General features: G+C 45.1%; 1 protein-coding gene across 1 annotated transcript in view; it reads left to right on the top strand.

The window, feature by feature from the left end:
* Positions 1-21464, top strand: part of ARPC1A (actin related protein 2/3 complex subunit 1A) — a 158033-nt gene that overhangs the window by 70644 nt on the left and 65925 nt on the right. The window contains exon 5 of the mRNA XM_085629133.1: positions 16014-16121. Within this exon, the coding sequence (XP_085485259.1) occupies positions 16014-16121 (108 nt within the window). The remainder of the gene's footprint in view (positions 1-16013; positions 16122-21464) is intronic.

Here is a 21464-nt window from a genome sequence, read left to right as displayed (position 1 = left end):
ATTACCAGGAGATGTATGGTAGTACTAGAATGACTTCTGTTTTTACCATTGCATGTTCTCTAGTAGCAGGAATGTATTCATAATGATGCAGAGAAGAAACCATGTCCAGTAAAAAATGTGTCTGACTTAATTTTTTTCCTCCCCATTCTGCACTGTTAAAGCACATTTATAGCAAAACACACAAGATGATGGACGGAATGTTGCACATTGGCAAAACTTTCACCCCCAGTCACAGATCTGGGTTTAATCCATAGTTATTTTGCTCACCACGCCACCCCAGTTCAGACATGGTCATATGCAAATCAGTCTTGACCCTGTGCCTCATGGCAACAGTCCTGCCCGAACTGCCAAGCCATTTCTTCCCTGGATCGGAATCAAGCATCCTAGGACCGGTTTTGGGGTTTCACCCCTCTTCAGCCAGGATAGCTTGACTCCAGTGGCGTAGTGAGCACGGGACCCACGTCTGGGCATACCCTTCCCACATAGGGTGAACAGCAAAACACACAAGATGATGGACGGAATGTTGCACATTTATATTCATGGCTGTTATTGGTACAGCGCTAAAAATGAGTGTTAAAAACGCGTGCCAGTGTTTATCACTGCACCAAACTAGAAAGTAGACCATTAGAGTCTCATAGAGATGTTTTTAATATATGGCAAGAAGACTGTCATACGTTTTTTCAGTTGATTTATAAATTAAATATGGGGTTACTGAAGTACCACATCGCGTAAAAACTGTGACTGTTCCTATTAGGAAAAAAAGTTTTGCGGCTCTATTCTGGAAGTAAATATTACAGACGATATTCCACTTTCATGTGAAAAAATGCTTACATCAAACTAATACCAAATACAATAATTTTAATTAACCTCCTTGTGGGAGGGCTTACAGTGTACCGTTTTCCTCTAAATGATGACCTCCGTGTTAAAGATGAAGTACCCAAATTATAACCCCATCTATATTAGCGGCATAAACCATCATGTTTTGTATTTTCCTCTTCTCCAGTTTTGTGTTCTGTGTCACTGAGCTAATAGCCTGGCCTTGTTGTGGGGTGGTTTGTGGAATTAAGAGAAGCTGTGGTGTTCGAGGCATGTGGGCTGCTGAATTCATATCTGTGCATAGATCGCCGCCTAGTGTTGGGTCCGGATGTTTGCACGTTGTTGTCCTGGAAGAGTCTTCGAAGTATCCTGAGATAGGTGGTGACTCCCCTGGACCACAGTGCGCATGGGCATCCTCTCCATCCTCAGATTGTTTTTTTCCGCCATTGGGTTCGGATGTGCTTATCTTGACTCAAGTTAGGGAAAACTTTTTTTCAGGCCAAAAGGCCTTTAGTTCGCGTCGGTACTGTTCCCGATCGGTATCGACAGTTACTTGTTAGTTTACTGACTTAACAAAACCAACTTTTTCGCATCTTATCCGACCATCGACCCCACATCGACGATGGAATCGAGGACACCATTCAAGCGGTGTCCTGTTTGCAATGCGAAATATCCCCATGTCGACGTCCACCCGGTGTGCAACAAATGCCTTTCACCGGATCACGACGAATCCACATGTATGGCCTGTGCCCGATTCCGATCCAAAAAGACTCTCCGGAATCGACGAGCAGCGAGACTTGAAGCGCAGCAAGCGGCACCGGCCCCAACCAACATCTTCAGCGCCGAGGACGAAGATGTGGAAGGCGTGGAGAACCTACCCTCCAGCCCCGCTTCCGAACACGATTCCGGATCGGAAGACATCGAAGAACAACTCTTTCACAGAGATGAAGCCGACACCGAGGTAGGAGACTACGATGAGGCCTTAGGGGCCGAAGAAAGTAGCTCCGGTGACGAGCAAGGCCTACCCGTACAGACGGAGGATATCCCAGTGCGTCAGTCTATGGCTCCGGTCGAGGGATTGCCTTCGGGCCTTACCCAAGACCTATCCCGCAGTTCTTCGGCCCCGCCCTCGGGCCCGGCCTCGGACATTCAGCGACAGCCATTAGTACCCAAAACGACTGGTTTCCCTTCCTCGAAACCGAAACCAAAAGTCGTGTCGGTTCCACAGAAACCGAAACTGAAAGTGACACTGGTCGGATCGAAGCCCACTACACCTTCGACGCCAGCCAAACCCGTCGGCACCGACCGCACCAAACGGGACTTCGGTGCCGAACTCGCAGCAGCCGACGTCGGCGCCGACACACGGAAAAAGGCCATCGGTACCGCCAAACCGCCTCGGCACCCGGCACCGAATCCATCGGCTCCAGCCACGAAGGTCAAAATGGCCGCTGCGTCGCACACCGCTTCGAAAGCAGCACCTAAGGCCCAATCATCGACGCCGTCGACGGCTACTACCTCTCCTCGACTCGATGACCCCGTGGCCCCGAAGGAGTCCACGCCTGCCTCTACAGAACCGCTCGGCGCCAAAGAACCGTCGGCGTTCCAGGTGCGACAAGTTGCAGCGTCCTTGCAACGCATCAAAGAAAAGGCTGCCCTCCAGGACACGTCAGGCTCCGAGCCGAAAAAAGCTCAGAAAGCTTCTCCAGCACCACCCCATATCACTTTTGGCCTGCCGCCATCCACGGCGCCCAAAATGTTTGAAATAAGAACACGTGTCACCCAAACTAGGATCACACCTGCCGAACGCTCTCCTACGGAGACGTCACCGTCCCACATCATCGATGCCGACACCGGCAGAATTATGCTCCACAAGCGGAGAATATCTTCCGAACACACTTTGGACTCCTACCGGATCCCGCTAAAGAAAAAGCTGCCAGCGGAATCGGAACCAGTTCTTTACGAACGTCTCCATACCTCTTACCCAGATCCACAGTCCTTCTCTCCGACACACTCCGAAACTGACGTTTTGGAGGACTATATGGGTGACGACGTCCCCTACCCCAGAGAGATGGACCCTGAAGGCCAACAGGACCCTGACCAGGCTTGGGATGACCCTGTGGACACGGGTGCACCTATGGATACACAGGACACGCAGCTATATGGCGCAAAAACGTCTCCCATAGAGGACACTGCCGCATTCAACGCCCTAATTGAACGTGCTGCGGCCAATCATGGTGTGCAACTCCACTCTGACACAATCGAGGACGATTTTCTAATGGATACTTTCGCATCCTCAGAAAGGAATATCAAAATTCTACCCATGTTGAAAGGTGTCCTCAAACCAGCAAAGGACATTTTCAAAGAACCCACCAGGGCAAGAGTAATAAACCCCAGGATCGACAAAAAATATAGGTTGGCGCCTGGGGACCCTACGTACATTAGAGGCCAGTTGCCTCTGGACTCCATCGTAGTCGCTAATGCTTGCAAACGGGCGCACTCGCAGACAACTGGGGATGCTCCTCCCCCGGACAAAGAGTCCAAGGTGCTAGAGACCTCCGGCAAACGGGTTGCAGCCCAGGCAGCTAACATATGGCGTATTGCCAATACCCAGGCGCTCCTACCTCGCTACGATCGCGCACACTATGACACATTAGAAACCCTACTCCAACATCTCCCTGACCAATACAAAGAGGGAGCAGAGATCCTCATCAGGGAGGGACAACTCCTCACAAACGCATCCATTAAGTGTGCACTGGATGCCGCAGATACAGCTGCCAGAGCAATAAACACCAGCGTCCTGTTACGACGACACGCCTGGTTACGAATCTCCGGATTCAAACCTGAGGTTCAAAATAACATTCTCAATCAACCGGTCAACCCCGACTACTTATTCGGACCAGAGGTTGACACCACCCTAGAAAAAATAAAAAAGGACACGGACACTGCAAAGTCCATGGGGGCTCTCCAAACGCAGACCTTTCGGAGTGGCTCCTTTCGTCGCCCCGGAAATAGAGGAGCAGGTAGAGGACAGGGGTCACAGCAAACCTACAACAAGGGCAACACACAAAGTACCTACGATAAAAACACCAGGGGTGGATATCGTGGCTCCAGCACAAAGGGCAGAGGACGCGGATACGGCAATACCAGGTCCTCCCCCAAGAACAAACAGTGACGCCCTCTCCCTTCCTCCCGACCACATAACACCTGTCGGGGGGAGGCTACAAAGGTTGCTGTCCACGTGGAACTCCATCACCACGGACAGGTGGGTCAAAGATATTATCAAACCCGGTTACTGCCTAGAATTAACCTCCACTCCACCCACAATACCGCCAAAACACCGTCCTATGTCCTCAGAGCACTTGGCGCTATTACAGCAGGAAGTGCTAAGTATGCTGAAAAAAGGCGCAATAGAGGTCGTACCCGTCCACGAGCAAGGTACGGGGGTGTACTCCCTGTACTTCTTAATACCAAAAAAGGACGGGTCACTCAGACCTATACTAGACCTGAGACCCCTCAACCGCTACATTCTCTCAGAGCATTTCCACATGCTCACCCGACAACAAGTCCTCCCGCTGCTCAAACAGGGAGACTTCCTAGCCAAGCTAGACCTCAAAGATGCGTATTTCCACATACCCATACACCCGTCACACAGAAAATATCTCCGGTTCACCATTCAGGGGCAGCACTATCAATTCAAAGTCCTCCCCTTCGGAGTGACAACAGCACCCAGAGTTTTCACAAAGTGCCTAGCTACCGTGGCTGCACATCTACGAAGGCAACACATTCACGTCTACCCTTACCTGGAGGACTGGCTTGTTCAGGCAAAGTCAGCCCAGCAATGTGCCAGCCACATGTCCCGCACCATTCACCTTCTTCACAGTCTGGGATTCTCACTAAATTACCCGAAATCACATCTCCAACCCGCACACGTACAACAGTACCTAGGTGCGACCATAGACACTCTGGCAGCCACAGCTCAGCCAAACTTAGTGAGGATCAACAGCATGCAAATGCTGATTTCCAAGTTCAAACCCCAACACTCCCTTCCTGCGCGAGTGTTCATGCAGTTGATGGGCATGATGGCCTCCTGCATTTTCATAGTCCCACACGCGAGACTACATATGCGCCCGCTTCAGGAGTGCTTAGCACGTCAATGGAATCAGGCTCACGGGCAATTAAAAGACCTAGTGTTGGTGAGCGGTCGGGCATACAACTCTCTGCATTGGTGGAATCCACAAAACCTTTGCAAGGGCCGACCGTTCCAAGAGCCTGTTCCACAAATAATACTGACAGCGGACGCGTCTCTCCAGGGATGGGGAGCCCATGTACTCAATTACACAGTGCAGGGACTATGGACTACGCAACAAAAGAAGATGCACATCAACCTTCTGGAACTGATGGCAATCTTCCTGGCTATGAAAGCATTCAAAGTACACCTGTGCAACAAGGTCGTGTTGATCCGGACGGACAACATGACTGCCATGTACTACATACAGAAGCAGGGAGGAACACACTCTCCACAGTTGTCTCATCTGGCTCAGAGCATGTGGAAGTGGGCCATTCAGAGGAACATATTCCTCATGGCGGAACACCTCCCCGGCAAGGACAACCAGATGGCGGATCTGCTCAGCAGACACAGCCACCAAATGCACGAGTGGGAGTTACACCCATCAGTACTCCAACCGTACTTCCAGCAGTGGGGTCATCCAGAGATAGACCTATTCGCCACAAGGGAAAACGCAAAATGCCAAAGCTTTGCCGCCAGGTTCCCACATCCACAGTCGCAGGGCAATGCGATATGGATGAACTGGTCCGGCAGATTTGCGTACGCTTTTCCCCCAGCGCCGTTGATACCGCTAGTGGCACGCAAACTGCGACAGCACTCACTGACACTCATCCTAGTTGCTCCAACATGGGCACGCCAGCCATGGTACACCACCTTTCTGGAACTTTCCGTGGTGCCGCATCAAAGGCTGCGGATAAAACCCGCGCTTTTAACGCAGAACCATGGAGAAATTCAGCACCCAGATCCGCAACAGCTGAACCTGGCAATCTGGCTCCTGAAGTCCTAGAGTTTGGCTACCTAAACCTGCCACCTGACTGTATGGACATCATTAAGGAAGCTAGGAGACCCACTACCAGAGCTTGCCATGCAGCCAAATGGAAGAGTTTTGTCATTTATTGTAATAACAATGACATTAACCCGCTAGACACATCCACTCAAAACATAATCTGTTACCTCTTACACCTATACCGATGCAATTTGGAATACACCTCAATACGTATCCATTTAACCGCAATAGCAGCCTATCTCCAAAACAGGCAGCACCTCTCTTTATTCAGAGTGCCTGCCATCAAAGCCTTCTTGGAGGGACTTAAACGAGTGATTCCCCCAAGACACCCACCAGCACCAGTGTGGAACCTCAACTTGGTCCTCACCCGACTGATGGGTCCACCCTTCGAACCTCTCCACTCATGTGAGATTCAATTCCTCACCTGGAAGGTGGCTTTCCTAGTAGCAATCACTTCGTTGAGAAGAGTTAGTGAACTCCAGGCACTAACCATTCAAGAGCCATTCATACAGGTTCACGCAAACAGGGTCGTACTACGTACCAACCCCAAATTCATGCCTAAAGTAATATCGCAGTTCCACATGAATCAAACCATTGAACTGCCTGTGTTCTTTCAGAATCCACAAAATGTCGCTGAAAGAATGCTCCATACACGACGTCAAAAGAGCCCTCATGTACTACATAGACAGAACTAAAAACTTTAGGAAAACGAAACCACTTTTCGTCGCCTTTTCCCCACAACACAAAGGCAACGCAATCTCCAAGGCAGGTATAGCCAAATGGATCGTTAAATGTATTCAAATTTGCTATCAAAAGGCTAAACGCACATTAACGATTCCCCCACGGGCCCACTCAACACGTAAGTTAGGGGCCTCCATGGCTTTCCTGGGAAATATTCCTTTACATGATATATGTAGAGCAGCCACATGGTCCACTATACATACATTTACCAAACACTATTGTGTAGATGTACACTCAAAACAGCAGGCAGCTGTAGGACAGGCTGTTCTCAAAACTCTTTTTCAGACCGCTGCAGCTGGCACTGGTGGCCGCCGCTAATGGGAGGTACTGCTATATATTCTATGCACAGATATGAATTCAGCAGCCCACATGCCTCGAACTGAATATGCTACTTACCAGTATGCATCTGTTCTTGGCATGTAGGGCTGCTGACATTCATATCGCCCGCCCTCCTCCCCGGCGCCTGTAGCAGCTGCAGCTCTCAGAATTACTGCATAGCATGGTCATCACTTTCTATATCTACTCCATCACTGCCACAATGGCGAAAAACAATCTGAGGATGGAGAGGATGCCCATGCGCACTGTGGTCCAGGGGAGGAGTCACCTATCTCGGGATACTTCGAAGACTCTTCCAGGACAACAACGTGCAAACATCCGGACCCAACACTAGGCGGCGATCTATGCACAGATATGAATGTCAGCAGCCCTACATGCCAAGAACAGATGCATACTGGTAAGTAGCATATTCAATCCTCACATTACCTTGACTCAACAAAGAGGGGCTAATTTGAAATGTGCCAAAATTACAACTCCCAGAGTGTATTGGTTTGGTAAAGTAAAAGTCCATGATTGGAAAGTGCTCTCCTTGTTGACATGGAGTCGTTTGATAATCTTACTGCTGGACTAATAAGGATTTCATTCTGTTTCGCAAATGAACCTAGAACTCACCAATTTCAGGCTACAGATATGTTGAGGGACGACAACAGAGAGCAGCCCGGTCAGCTTCCCGGAGGACAATGAGGGTCTTGGGAGTCTGTTTTTCTTGACGCCCTGACATGTTCTCTTTCAGATGCCTTCTAAAAAACCCACCTTTGATATTCCCAATCATCTCTCTTCATCTTCCACATCCTTTAGTTTTTTTCATGAATATGCTTACATGAGCAGCAGTAAAAGTGAAGGAAAAAACGGCATTCAATGGTCGAGGTGCATGGGTGTAGTGACATTACATGGGTTTATTTGATATATACAAAAATATCACATTTTAAAGGTACTTGGATAAAAAGGGGTTCCCAGAAAACACACATAATGAGGTTCCAGAGAATTGGTGCTTATGTTAAGAGTTGAGATTTGTGATTACCATTTTTTTTACAGTTTCTTTTGCAGCACAGGACATTTAGCAAAATGTTTCCTTGCTGCTCGTTGGGTGTAACACACCAAAAGTGGAAAGACTTGCCATCAGATACCTTGAGGGCTGGTTTAAAGGCCTTTTAGGATGGTACAGTGAAGTTTTAATTTGAAGTTTGAATTAGAATGTAGGTGAATGACCAAAATAGAACCGTCAGCGGCCTTCAACACTCGGCGTACTACTCTTTACTACACATGATGTCAGAATGGGCCTGAATGGCACATTTCTAAGCTGATTCACATCCATACAAGAAAGTTGGAATTGGTGCATGAAAATAGCTGACTCCATCTCCAGTAGAGCAAATCTTCAGCAGAAAGCCCCACAAGGCTCCATTCCACTTCTCCCACATTATTCAGTAGATAATGAGTTTTACCTATCACTTATAAACAAACAGCACTCAGGCCCATCTGAAAATGTAATCTTTGAAGACTTTTTCATAGTTTCACAAATAGTTATTAGGATGACCTCTCCATTTAAAGCACAACACCCTTAAAACTGAATTTCTGTTCTCCTTGCACAATAGCCACACAACTGCTCAAAAGTGGCTTGAGGAAAGATCACTGCTCAACAGCAGGCCGTATATTTAAAAACAAAAAAAAGAATTGGCAGTTTTATATATTTAGCACAAACTTCTACCCAAGGCATTGAGAGTGCCTTACGCGAGCACCAGATTACCTTACCCATGGTCACGTTTTTTTACGTTTAAGTGATTGCCCAGAATAACAGAATGAGTCGACTTGAACCTTGTTCCAAAGTCCGGCTACGTCTCTACTTTAACACTGTTCAAAATCACTAGGTTCCATTATAGTCTAATCAAACACCAAAACCTTCAACACCACAACAAAACGTTGGCCACGAGAGCCCAATTTCAACTAGCGCTTATGAGTGGTCAAGTGATTTATTCCAGTCCTTGACCTCAGTAGTCATTCAGGCCCTAGTTCTGTCGAGGCTAGGTTATTTCAATTCCCTTGTGGTTAAGAATACTAAAATTCTCCTTGCTTCTCTCTGAGCAGAGCTATTTTTAGCCACCAGGAAGGTTCCAGGATTCAGAAAATTCAACTATATCTGACCTATTCCTCCCGCATGAGCTGGCTTCCCATTGAAGGAAGGACTGTGCATGCATTGCTCATAAGGCTCTGCATTTTAAACAATCGGATCTCTGGAGAGCCATGATGACTGAGAAGAGCAGACACTATCTTCTTTGAAACGTTCACCATGAAGAAATATAGAACAATCCTTAAGGGCAACAATCCTTTAAGGAAGCGCTCCCATAATTTGGAGTTACTCCGCTACAGACATCAGCATAATGCCTTCCTTCTCCACATTCAAAAGGGAACTGAAAAAACAGCTATTCAAACACCTCTTCCAACCATTTAAATTAACCTCTCGTCCAATCCTACAGTCTTAGCGGTCTCTAGCCTTTACTGAGCACAATCATTCCCTGTCATTCAAACCCATGTTTTAACTTGCCCTGACTCTTGACATTTTTGGCAGCTCGTTCTCTAAATTTTGCCTATAGAATTTCATGGATATAGCTTGTCCTATGAGTATGTTGTCCTATAAGAACATTTCCAATTTTCATTACTGCCCACCACTATCCTCCCTTTTTACGTCTCGCGCCTAGCATTGCACTGCCCAGCAGTGCTCTCGCAGCGCGAGACATTTAGTAGGTAAAAACGGGGATGTGGAGCTGACCTAGGAATGGCACACGCACGAGCGTGTGCCTTACCTTCTGTTGCACGTTATTGGCCTTTGCGTGTGTGCTTTTTTGAAAGCCAACACGCAATAGGCCAAAGGCAGGCACATTGCTCCGCCCATGGCCTATTGGTATCTATTACGCGCTTGGTGCACGTAATAGACACCAATAGGCCATGTGGTTTCAATTATCGTGCCCATACACAGATGCGATAATTGAAAGCACATGGGTCGCAGTGGCGCGTGCACACCACTCGTTGTGCGTGCGAGAGCAGCTAGTTTCCTGAAGTTGATGGCTAAAATGAGAGCCCGATAGGGACCCGTTTCAGCACCTGCTATTTAGAACTGCCGGTGCTGAGCACCTGAGGGACCCGGCCCACTATAAGCCCTGGGCCTCACTGAAGTGAACATCGAGGGCGCACCCGCAAGCACCGCTCACAGGTCGATGCTCTCTAAGGAACCCTGACATAAGATTCAACAACAGCAGCCTTGGAAGGGCGAGGCGGGGAGAGCACGTTCACTGACAGCCACGGAGCCAACTTGAACAGACGCTGGAGAGGAGAAATGTTTAGCGGAGCAGCGACCGCAAACAAAGGGGGTGGGCAGTGGGAAAACGCTTGAGCAGGAACGGGAGCTGCTGTGGAGGGACAGGTAGATGCGTGGAAGCAATCTCAGGACTCGTACAAAGTGGAAAGGCACTTACTGAACCCTACACCGGTTAAACTTAGGCTCGCCCATTCCCCCCGGGAAAGTATCTGTTTAGGAGGCCCCAAGTATAGATGCTTGTCAGGACCGGAGTGCACTCACCTGAGCCAGGCTGCGCGGGAAAGCGTGTGCACTGACCGTCACCCGAGACTATGCCTTTTCAGTGGGAGGTGACTGGTAAAGGCCACTCCCTCTTGCTCTTTAAGCGCACAGAGGAACCCAGGTGACCGGCGAGTGACGCTCGTGAGTCGTGACCCGCCCATGTCTCCAGTCAACAAACATGCACTTGCAGCTAGCTCGCTTTGAAGAGTTTACGACTGACTGCAAACAAACACTTGCTCCCGCGGCGCCCCCGGGGTGATGTCACGATGTTTACCCCGATCAGTTAGCCAGATCCTAGGATCCAAAACCCACGTCTTCCTGGCAACTCTTAGGGGCGAACCCGCCAGTGAATGCTTCGCACGCTTTAATGGATTGGATACGAGATATCGGATAATCATGTTTGCTTTGTCACAGGCCTGTAACCTTAACCCAGTGCATAATTACTCTGCCCCTATCCTATATCTCATATTTCTATTTGGTTCAGCACAAGTCCATTTTTTTTCCTTTTCGCATGCGCCAAGTGGTAATATTAATTCTAATATAGCGCCTAATATCCGATTTTAGCAATTTCTAGGCTCTGTACGTAAAAGGTGTGCATATGAGCACCTTGAATTTTACTCTTATTGTGCTATCTCGTCACAGGCCTTCACCCTACTTGAATCTTTGAAGGTCAGCTGCATACAGGTGTGGATTAACCTCAACGATAAAGGATTTGATGAGGAACAGTAACAATCGGAGCAATGCAGATTACTAGAAAGTAATCGGGGAAAAGTACCTTACTAGGTCAACATCTAAGGTGATCAGTGCCCCCTGCAATCTTTCTGGTAGGGAAAGGTCCCCATAGTTCTAGTTCATATCTAGTCCATGAATTTTCCTTGCTTTGTAATCTGCCCTGAAAACCGATGTCATACATTTTGCTAAATCGCCATATTCATGTGGGTGACATTTTAACAAGGGCAAATGCAGTTCATATTTTTTTCCCGTCAAATAATTCTACCTTTTAGTGTGCAGAGAAAGCAGAGCTGTCAAGTACCTCATTACCTCCTCTTCCTCACCACAGTCCTTTACAATCCGGAGATGGCAAGAAATAGTGGCTTCATGTAAATAACAAGCATTTGCAATGCAATAGGTCTTGCATTTACGCAAGTTTGAGCTATTCACATTACAAAGAACAATACCTTTTTATTTTTGTTTTTAAAACTTAAATAAAAGGCGTTGTCATTTACAATGCCAATAGCTTAAACTCGCGTAAATGCGAGACCTATTGCATTGCAAATGCTTGTTGAACTAATAACCAGCGCCTTTGCTGCTCCCGTTGGACCTTTCTAACCTTCAGCCTTTGTTTTAATAGCAGTTAAATTTGTTATCGGGTACATTTGACGTGAATGCACAAATTTATACATGTTTGTGTTCAGCCCCTGCAGTCCAAAAGGGATTATTTTGGTGCCCCATAGACTGACTGTTCTCATTTCGTAGCACTTCACACATACTTTTATTAATCTCAAATACCTTCCCTGTGTCCTCCCTCGATGTGTGTTTGCATTGTGTGCCGCCGGGACAACAGTCTGCATTGGGGACATTGCCCTCGCACTATATCCAGGCATGACTTATGCTTTTTAGGTCTCGCTGAACCAGCGCATGCGCTGCTCTGCGAGAAATTTAGTGTATGGGTTTTCAGAGTGCTGCCACAGGCTTTTGGTGGCCTCAAGCTTGCGTGCACGAGCGCAGCCGCCATCTGTCACACAACACCCGCTTCTCCCCCACCACAGATCGCTTCGCTCGCCGTGCTTGATCGCGATCACTTTCACTTTCGCGGGCCGCGCGGCTGTGTCACTTTTCACGGCCGCGCGGCCAATGCTTGTTTCATTTACATTGAAACTCATCTGTACCTGTGGCTTTCTTAGCGCACTAATTGTTCTAAACATACCATGTATTTTTTAAGGAGCTCACAGTTAGGACTGCTAGACTTACCGACGATGCTACGAATATTTCCACTCCTCTCTTTCCTTGCCACACCCTTTCCCCGAAAGCCGTTGAGAATGTTTCCACTCCTCATTCCTTGCCATCCCCTTTCCCCGAAAGCCGTGTTTCCCAAGATTGCGACCGTCAGGGGCTATTCAGAAACAGCCGTCCACTTCCACTTTGGACACGGTACAGGGTAATGACCGGAGTTGGGCATACCCCGCTGCCCCTAGCTGGCATTCACGAAGAACGGTGCTTGCATTCTTAGGAACGGCACCTGAGAGGCGACAGGACTTCCGCAAGGCCTCCCGAGTCTCCGCGCACTGGGTTGGGCAAACATCACAAGAAGCCTGGCCTTTAACCCGGTGACGAACCATCCAACTCAGTGTAAATACGGCCTGAAATGTTCATGCCCAGTGAAGCTAACTAAATAGAAAAAAAAAGTTTCACAGGACCTTTAGCACTGACTCGTTGCATGGAAATAAAATCTAACCCTGCATAAAATGAATAACGTCACCGCATCCAGGTCTGCTCTAATCACCGACCTCATCTGGCACCAGGCGCCGAGGGCCCTGATGAAGAGATGCACATTTTTAATAATAATTCAGGCACTGCACATTTGCAGAATATTCACTATGACACTACACAGTCACTTTGCTATTGTTGAACAGAAACTGTGTTTTTTGCTTAGTTCTATAGAAACAACTATTAAACAACGAAAAAACCAGAAGCTGTAGATCAAGAAAAGACCAATTAGGCATAAATTCTTTTGCAAGCTATCTTCATTATTCTTTTCATCATCACAGTCCCATACCAACCAACTTGAAGAACAAGCATTGGCATAGCCAATAGGTCTCGCCTTTGGGACCTTATAAGTGTTTAGTTATCCAGCACAATATCCTTGGTGCAACAACATCAAGTGTTGCATGGCTAAACACTTATAAGGTCCCAAAGGCGAGACCTATTAGCTATGCCAATGCTTGTTATTCATGTGCCTGTATTTTTTGTTTGAGCTATTTGATTTTGATATCTAGTTAATTAGAACTTTGATGACACATTGTAAAATAGTTACTTTGTAAACCCCTCCAATACCCACGGGTGTGGTCCGCTCTACCCAAGAACTGTTAAATAAACCAAAGAAAAGTGATGTGGGCAAGTCCTTATAAAACGGGACGAATGTACTCAAAATTGCTGAATCTTGAAACCAGTTTGCATTGAGTAAGGAATGATATCGAAGTGGAGATGGAAGTTCTTTGCTTAAAATACTTTCAGTGCTCAAGTCTAGAGATGTTATGGGACAATGACAAATCTGAGGTAAAAATCTGTAAGTTTAATTTATTTGCACTGTTAAAGTTGAAACATCGAATTTGGTCATTTTGTCAAGAAGGATTTTGGAAGTTGTAAGTAAAATGAATTTTTGGCAATCCAGAACATTGTGTGTGTGTCAGAAATGTTAGTGAACAAGGATATGTATTCCTGAATCTTGGAGTGCAAGATAAATTCAGCTTTGAGTGAGTTTCAGGGACTTGTACATCCAGCACTAGTTAGTGTCGTGAGTGTCTGTGTAGTGATTGTCACTCACTGTGAAAGCCTTGAGATAAAGCATCCTGTCATCAAGCACATTGGTGAATGGTGTTTCACAGGCCTGATAGTAGTTTCACAAAGATTCCATGTAGAACCAAACTGTGTGGTTGATTCAAATGAACCCTATGACCTGCCAGAGACCTGGGTAAGAAGTGGCCAACCACACTACATGCTGGATACTTCCAACTACTTAGTATAAATGTGACTAGGTCCTGTGTTCTGCCTGATAATCCACCAAGTTGAAAGAGTAGAGTTCAAATTCAAGTGCTATATCAAAAGCTGCTGATGGGTCAAGGAAAATTAGCAGGGTGACCTATTGTATTCTGATAATTATTCACCACCTGGTGATTTATGTGTCTGTACTGCATTGAGGAAAAGAGATTTGGTTGTAAATCACAATGAATTAAGGTTATTGGATTAGAATATTGGATTAGAGTTTAAAATGATCTAATTAGGTTATTGCATTAGATTTTAGGCTGAATCTAATTGGTGACCGTGTAGATTGCGGTATCAGTCCTGTATTAGGATTAGTATTTTCAACAGTGATAATTTGCAAAGTATTTGTTTTGCTTCGAGTCTGCACCATACATTTAAAAAAAACTTTAAGTGCCCTTGATTTAGTTTATAAGCATCTCCTAATTAGTACAAATTCTTACCTGTCATGTTGGGGGTGCGCATCGGAACTTGACCATGCTAGTATGCATCCAAGATGGATTTGAAAGATGTTTACAGGGAACGTTGATCTTTCAAGTCCTTGCATCCACGATTACTAATCTCCTGTAATTCTTCCTGTTACACTCACTACATTTTCTTATCAGATGACTAAATCACCAGCATGCTATGTAACCTGTTTATAACATCCCCTATCTCTCCAACATCAAGTAGGATGGGGGTCATTCAAGAACCGGGCTCAGTATAAAATTCTCACAGGTATTCTTAAAGACATTTGTTATATTGTAGTCTTTCATTCTCCCAGTTGGTCACCTTCCTATTCCCTCACATCCACTACCAACCTGCATGGATTTACTTTCCATTAAGCAGCTAAAGGTTTTGATGAAATAACTGCACCATATGATTGAGGTGATTTTTACATTGCCTGATTCTAGAGGGTTTTCTCTCCTAGCACAGAGCCAATTTTTCAGGACCTTTTTCTTCGGTTTCAGTTATTGATGGTGCTCCTAACACTACAATGCCCACTTATTCATCTTCAAACCATTTGCCAAACCATTGTTTTTGCAAATCCTAGTACATCTAAAACAGCTGTGCTCGGCTATGAATTTCTCTTGCCCACTTCTTTGTCAGTTCTTTTTCGCTAAATATTCTCCAACATCACCCTGACACATGAGGTAACTGATGTTTCTAGTAGTATTTGCTTTATCTACAATAGCATTTACTTTAGTTTATACACGTTTAACAATGGTGAGCTTTTTCATTTCAACATCCCATCTTTGAAGATGCAACACCATTTAAACAAACTATGCTGTAACATTCGGATTTATTGTTGTTTAACCATGTTTTCAGCTTTTCCATCGTGAAACCATTCATAGTGTTTGAGATCTCCTGACATGAGCAGTGTTTCAGACCTGGCTTTCAGTGTGATTGTTTTTATTTTCCACCACTAAGTTAAAACTCTAGTAGCTAAAGCATTTTCCAACTGAAAAGCAGAATCCTTTTTGACATGCTGCAAGACTAAAGAGTATTTTCGAAAAATAAATATAGCTTTGACGACTGTTAAAGGATCTTCATGGAGTAGAAGGTCATGGGCAGGAAGGTTTAGGTTGATAGTTTGGTAAGGTTACCCTGCTCAAGAAACTAATCACCTTTCCTTTGTACTGTTTAGCTGAAAGCATTGGATACTGTTATGGTCATGGTCTTGATCATGGGGATGTTATTCATTTTGATTTGTAAAATAGAATCTTTTTCTGTTTTAGGTGGGTGAGCAAACACATTAAGAAACCCATTCGTTCCACCGTGCTTAGTTTAGACTGGCATCCCAACAACGTTTTGCTGGCAGCTGGATCCTGTGATTTCAAAAGCAGGTGAGATGAAAACAAACTAGACACACTGGTAAATTTACTAATGTTTCGCGTTTCAACAATAGTAAATTGTGCATTCTTTGTGTTTTCACACTGGCTGAATGACTATGTTGGTCTATTGAGGTATGAAGTTTTTTTTTGTTTTTTTAAACGGATAATTGAAAAATCATATTTGCCACTTTGGCAGTTGGCCACCTGACTAGATAAGTCTGAGAAATAATGGTTGCAGACATTTGTGAAATTTGCCAAATGTTGGTTAAGGAACTCAACATTTAAAAGTAATTACTTTCAGTATTTAAATATCCCTTTTAGCATGGGCGTATACAAGGAATACACTAAAAGGAAGTAAAACTGTCAGCATCACATCTCACCAGAATTCCTTGTGCAACATCAAGCATTGGTAAACCCAGTGGGTCTTATATTTAGCAGAGCCAATAGGTCTCAATACCTTTTTTTTTCTTCGTTCTTTTATGCTGTACAGCACTGGCGTGATGACTTGGCGGCAGCATCCTTTTGTATGTGCTTGCACGCGTCATGTTTGCACATGCATGTAATCAAGATGCGCAAAAGTGATCATGCATGCGTATGCCGCCAAAATGAAGCCAATGCATCTTTTTTTGATCTGTAAATGAAGAAAAAAAAGTACCACAAAAGCACTTAAAGTAAGATATAATATTTAAACATTTGACAAAAAATTAGAACTGCAGGGGTGGGGTGCAACAGATGAGCGGGTGGGGGCAGAAAGCAATGGAGTGTGCAGGAGAAGGGGATAAGAAACGCATAGGAACAACAAGCTTGATCTGGAGAAGCAAACAAGCGAAAGAGCAACACAGATGAGAACCGATAAACCACATATGAGACAGAACAACACAGTGAGCGGGGAGGGCAGAGAAGCACCCAAGGAACACCACTGGAAAAGGAATTGCACTCTTGTGGCGTGCTTAAGCAAAAAGAAAAAAGTAGGTCCCTAAAAGTGAGTTGTGGAATGACACAATTAAAGAGACTGCTCCAGGTCAGGGTCAAACACAAGATGAGACAACACAAGTAATCGAATAAGATACTAACAAATGGTTGTGACCATAAAGCCAACCATAGGTATGCAGGAGGCAGACGGCAGGCTTTAAGCCCACTTCAAGTTTTTGGTAAGTTGACAAAAGGTCTTTTTGTACCAGGCAGCTGTGCAGTTTGGTACGCTCAACCTACAAATGTCCGAAATGATACGTGTAGGGGTGAAAAGATGTTTCAGTGGGGTGTCTGTTGTTTTAAACTGTGGGTGTGAACAGAAAACATTTCACAAGTATCCAGAAAACGTGGTATGCGCTGTAATCCACAAAACATTGCCACTGATTGGTCAGAAACTGTTGCAGGAGATATAGTTTTCGTTTAGCACTATGCTTTTTTTTTTTTTTTTTTTAAAAACCCTATTGCCGAATTTGTTTCAGTGCTTGTAAGACTATACCTTTGTAACCTTAACCCCACTGAAACTAAATGATTTAAAATGTAAATCAACTTACTAAATCAGATTGCGCAGCGTTGCTAGACCTGAAAGGCATGCACACAAGGTTTTGTTTTGCTATATCTTTGTTTCTTACTTGTAATACCAGAGAAATCAAGGGGGGACCATTCTGTTAGTGTGTTAGAGGATGGCATTAAGAGTCCCACGGTCTGACAGAGGGAACTCGGGGAGTCTGAGACTGTTGCATTTTCCAACATGACAGCCAGAGAGAACAAATGCTTCACAATTAGAAATTAAACACACATGACTAAGAATGGTGTATATTATAGTTCATTACCAGCTGCCCACACAGGCCTGCAATTCACATTTTAGCTCTGTCTCCTGGGTTATTTTATCTGTTTCTCTGGACTAGAATCGTTCATAATCCTACATTACTCTCACTTTCATCTGCCACCCATTAGTGCACCTCTACACAAGTACTCTTACCTTTTGGTACTTCAGTGCACAATCAAGAACGCTTATCAAATTGGATTTATTTTGCACGCTTCATCAGCATGATCATGTGCTCCCATGCCTGCTCAACTTCCTTTCGGACACGAATACTTGATGCAACCTTTTACTTAAAAGTTTCATAAATTATTCACACACCCTCTTCAAACAAGTGTAACCCCATTGTGCACTTGGGAGCACTTTGTCCCATGTGCCTTTCCTTTCTTCTGTCCTTTCCGTCCAACTTTGCTTTGTCAAGTTGCAAGACACAACCTGCAAAAGAAAATTTCTTACTGAAGTATGATCAGTTCCATAAGTATCCATGACTGCCTTAAACCAGTTTTATTCTGGAATGTTTACTTGTTCGAAATGTTGCCAAGTTTTTGTTTTTTAGATCTAACACTAGCAATTTAGTTGTGCAAATGGTTGGACTTTTGTATCCATTGGTAGCCACGAAAGGTCAACTTTGATTTTGCTCTAGGAGACTGCTCCAATGTGTCCTTAGTATGCCAAATGTGAACCCTTTCCTTTATCCAAATAGCACAATTGAATTTACAATGCCATCTTCACATAAAACGTTTAGCACTACTTTTAAACTATAGCAAATATCTAGTGGTGCCTTGTATTTACCTGGCTGTTTGTAATCTATTCATTAACTTCTTTAATTACTTCCTTCTGCTCACACCTTCATCCTAAAATATGTGGAAATCACCTTGTTTGATCTGTGCGACTGCATATTTGTTGTCCTCTCCATCTGTGATATCACAACTCTCAGGAAAACTGATGAGAAATTGTTTGTTTCTCATTCTAGACATACACTCCAAAATGAAAGTAACATCCTGCATCCTAAATTAACACTTGTTTATAATATGTGTAGCCTTCTCGGCCAGTGGGGTTTGTCTTTGACGAATGACTTGGAGTTAAGGCAGCAGGCTGATGGTGCCACTAGCCGAGGACAGCAAACAGCTCTGTATCACATCTGAGATATGTGAATATAACCATTTTGATTGGGGGCAGATTGCGCTACTGGTTAAAAAGGCACTGTTAACTGTGGCACTCTTAATCCTTGTATGTTTCTGACATTTTTTGAGAATCAACTGTGATTCTTTTTGGGGGAGAAATTGGAATAGGTGCACAGCACAGAACAAACATTGGCAAAACCTGTAGGTATCGTCAATGCAAGAACTATTGGCTTTGCCAATGTGTTTTAGCCATTTTGTACACCAGCGTGGGTACTATTCAGCACAGCTAAAAGTTCCAACTAAAAATGTTTCCAAAAATAGAAATTCCCCTTCCGCCCCTTGGTTCTCTGAGGCCCTAAGACTTGAGAAACAAAGGTGCAGGAATCAAGAAAGACGCTGGCGTCGAGACTACGACCTTGCGGAAAAAACCCGCTACAGGGAAGCAAAATACAAATACAAACTTCTCTTAATCACTGAGAAAAGTAACTGCTACCTCAAACAAATTGAATCCGCGCAAGACTGTTAAACAGCTCTTCCAAGTAGTAACCAAGCTATCAGGACCAGGCACCAACTCCCCCACAATTGCCACCCAAACTCTCTACAATTCTCTAGCCAATTCTTTCCAAGAAAAGGTCTGCCTTACCTACGCCAACTTTTCAGCCCATACCAACTCTGACAATCCGCCTGACATCCCCAACGACGATAAAATCTTTCCCAAAACCCCCCCCCCCCATGATAGTCCTATTGATAATTTGTCTGAATTTAGCCACGTCTCTCCAGAACAGATCATTGACCTAATTTCCACTGTCAAATCCGGATCCACCAATGACCCCTGCCCCCCTTCCACTCTAAAGTTATTCCCTGACATCATAGGCCCAAACCTCGCTAAGATCTGTAACTCAATGTTCAGGACAGGCACCTAACCCTCCATCTGGAAGAAGGCCGTCATCAAAGCATTACTAAAGAAAAATAACCTTGACCCTACAGAGACTAAAAACTACAGACCAATTGCATGTCTCCATTCCCTGCAAAGGTTTTTGAAAAGGTCCTGAACACTCAGCTGGCCCATTTTATAGATCAAAATAACTTATTAGACAACACCCAATTTGGCTTCAGAAAGGGCCATGGCACTGAAACAGCCCTCATCAAGGCTTCCGATGAAATCAGGACGATACTTGATCGTGGGGGTGCCGTGGTCCTGGTGCTGCTGGATCTCTCAGCAGCATTCGACATGGTTAACCACGCAACCCTAATCGACCGTGTCTCAGCCATCGGCATCACACATATGGCCATCGCCTTCCTGACCTCCTTTCTTCGACAAGCAGAAATAAAACATTGTGACGAGACCACGCAGGAGCGTGCATCCATCTAAACCCTAATTATAAAAGGGAATTTCAGAGGACGATATTTTTGAGCGATTGTATGGGGGTTCTGCCACTTAAGTCCCATATTGAAGGAACATAAGGTTTAAATATATACTGCGGTCCTTTACAATAAGATTTCCCTTGTCATCTGGTCTGGGACGTTATATGCTAAGCGGCTATACTGTATAGCATGAGTACATTTTTAAGGGCATAACCAGGGGACATAAAGATATATCCAAGTGAAATCTGGATAAAACAGAGGAGATAACGTGGTGATGATCTTTGGTAATCTCTCCCCTAGCTGGCCCCCCACCTGGTGGCCAGTTGAATTAGGTTCACCTCCGTCCCCGTCACAAAGGTTAGAAACTTGAGTGTTATGTTCGACGATAAACTGTCATTTATACACACCGCCAATGCAGTTGTCTCCTCTTCCTTCAATGTCATGAGAATGATCAAAAAAACTTCTACGTTTCCTTCCATCCAGCGCCGGCAGTACTCTCATCGGTACATTAGTAATGTCAAAGGTGGATTACTGTAACGGTCTTCTTATCAACACTCAGGAAAAAGTCCTAAACAAGTTACAATAGGTGCAGAACGTAGCCGCCAGGATACTGTCAGCCACGCCCAAATTTAAATCAATCCCCAAGGTAGTCCGACCGCTCCATTGGTTGCCCATCAGGAGTCGAACCAAGTTTAAGGCCCTATGCATTGCATATAAGGCAACCCATAACACAGGACCTGAATTGCTGAAAAAAACCTCATTGTTCTTGTACGCCCAGCAGACCCATGCGCTCTTCAACAGCTAACCTGCTGTCTTCCTAGTCCGTAGCGCCAAGACACCTAAGGGTATTTTGTGCACTTTACAAGTCGCATAAATAAATAAATACGGTCAACGACCTCACTGAACATTACTCCACAACCTTATCAGACATTCTGGGCGCTCTTACGCCGCTAGAACTAAAAAGAACCCGAATCACAGTCAGGAATCCCTGGTTCAACGGCTCACTCAACAATGAGAGGAGATCCCTCCGGCAGACAGATCAAAACTGGAAACAACCCCCATCAGCAGCCCATC

The sequence above is a fragment of the Triturus cristatus genome, chromosome 10 (genome assembly GCF_964204655.1).
Source record: "Triturus cristatus chromosome 10, aTriCri1.1, whole genome shotgun sequence".
NCBI classification, from domain to species: Eukaryota; Metazoa; Chordata; class Amphibia; order Caudata; family Salamandridae; genus Triturus; species Triturus cristatus.
This window is presented reverse-complemented; position numbering and strand designations above follow the sequence as displayed.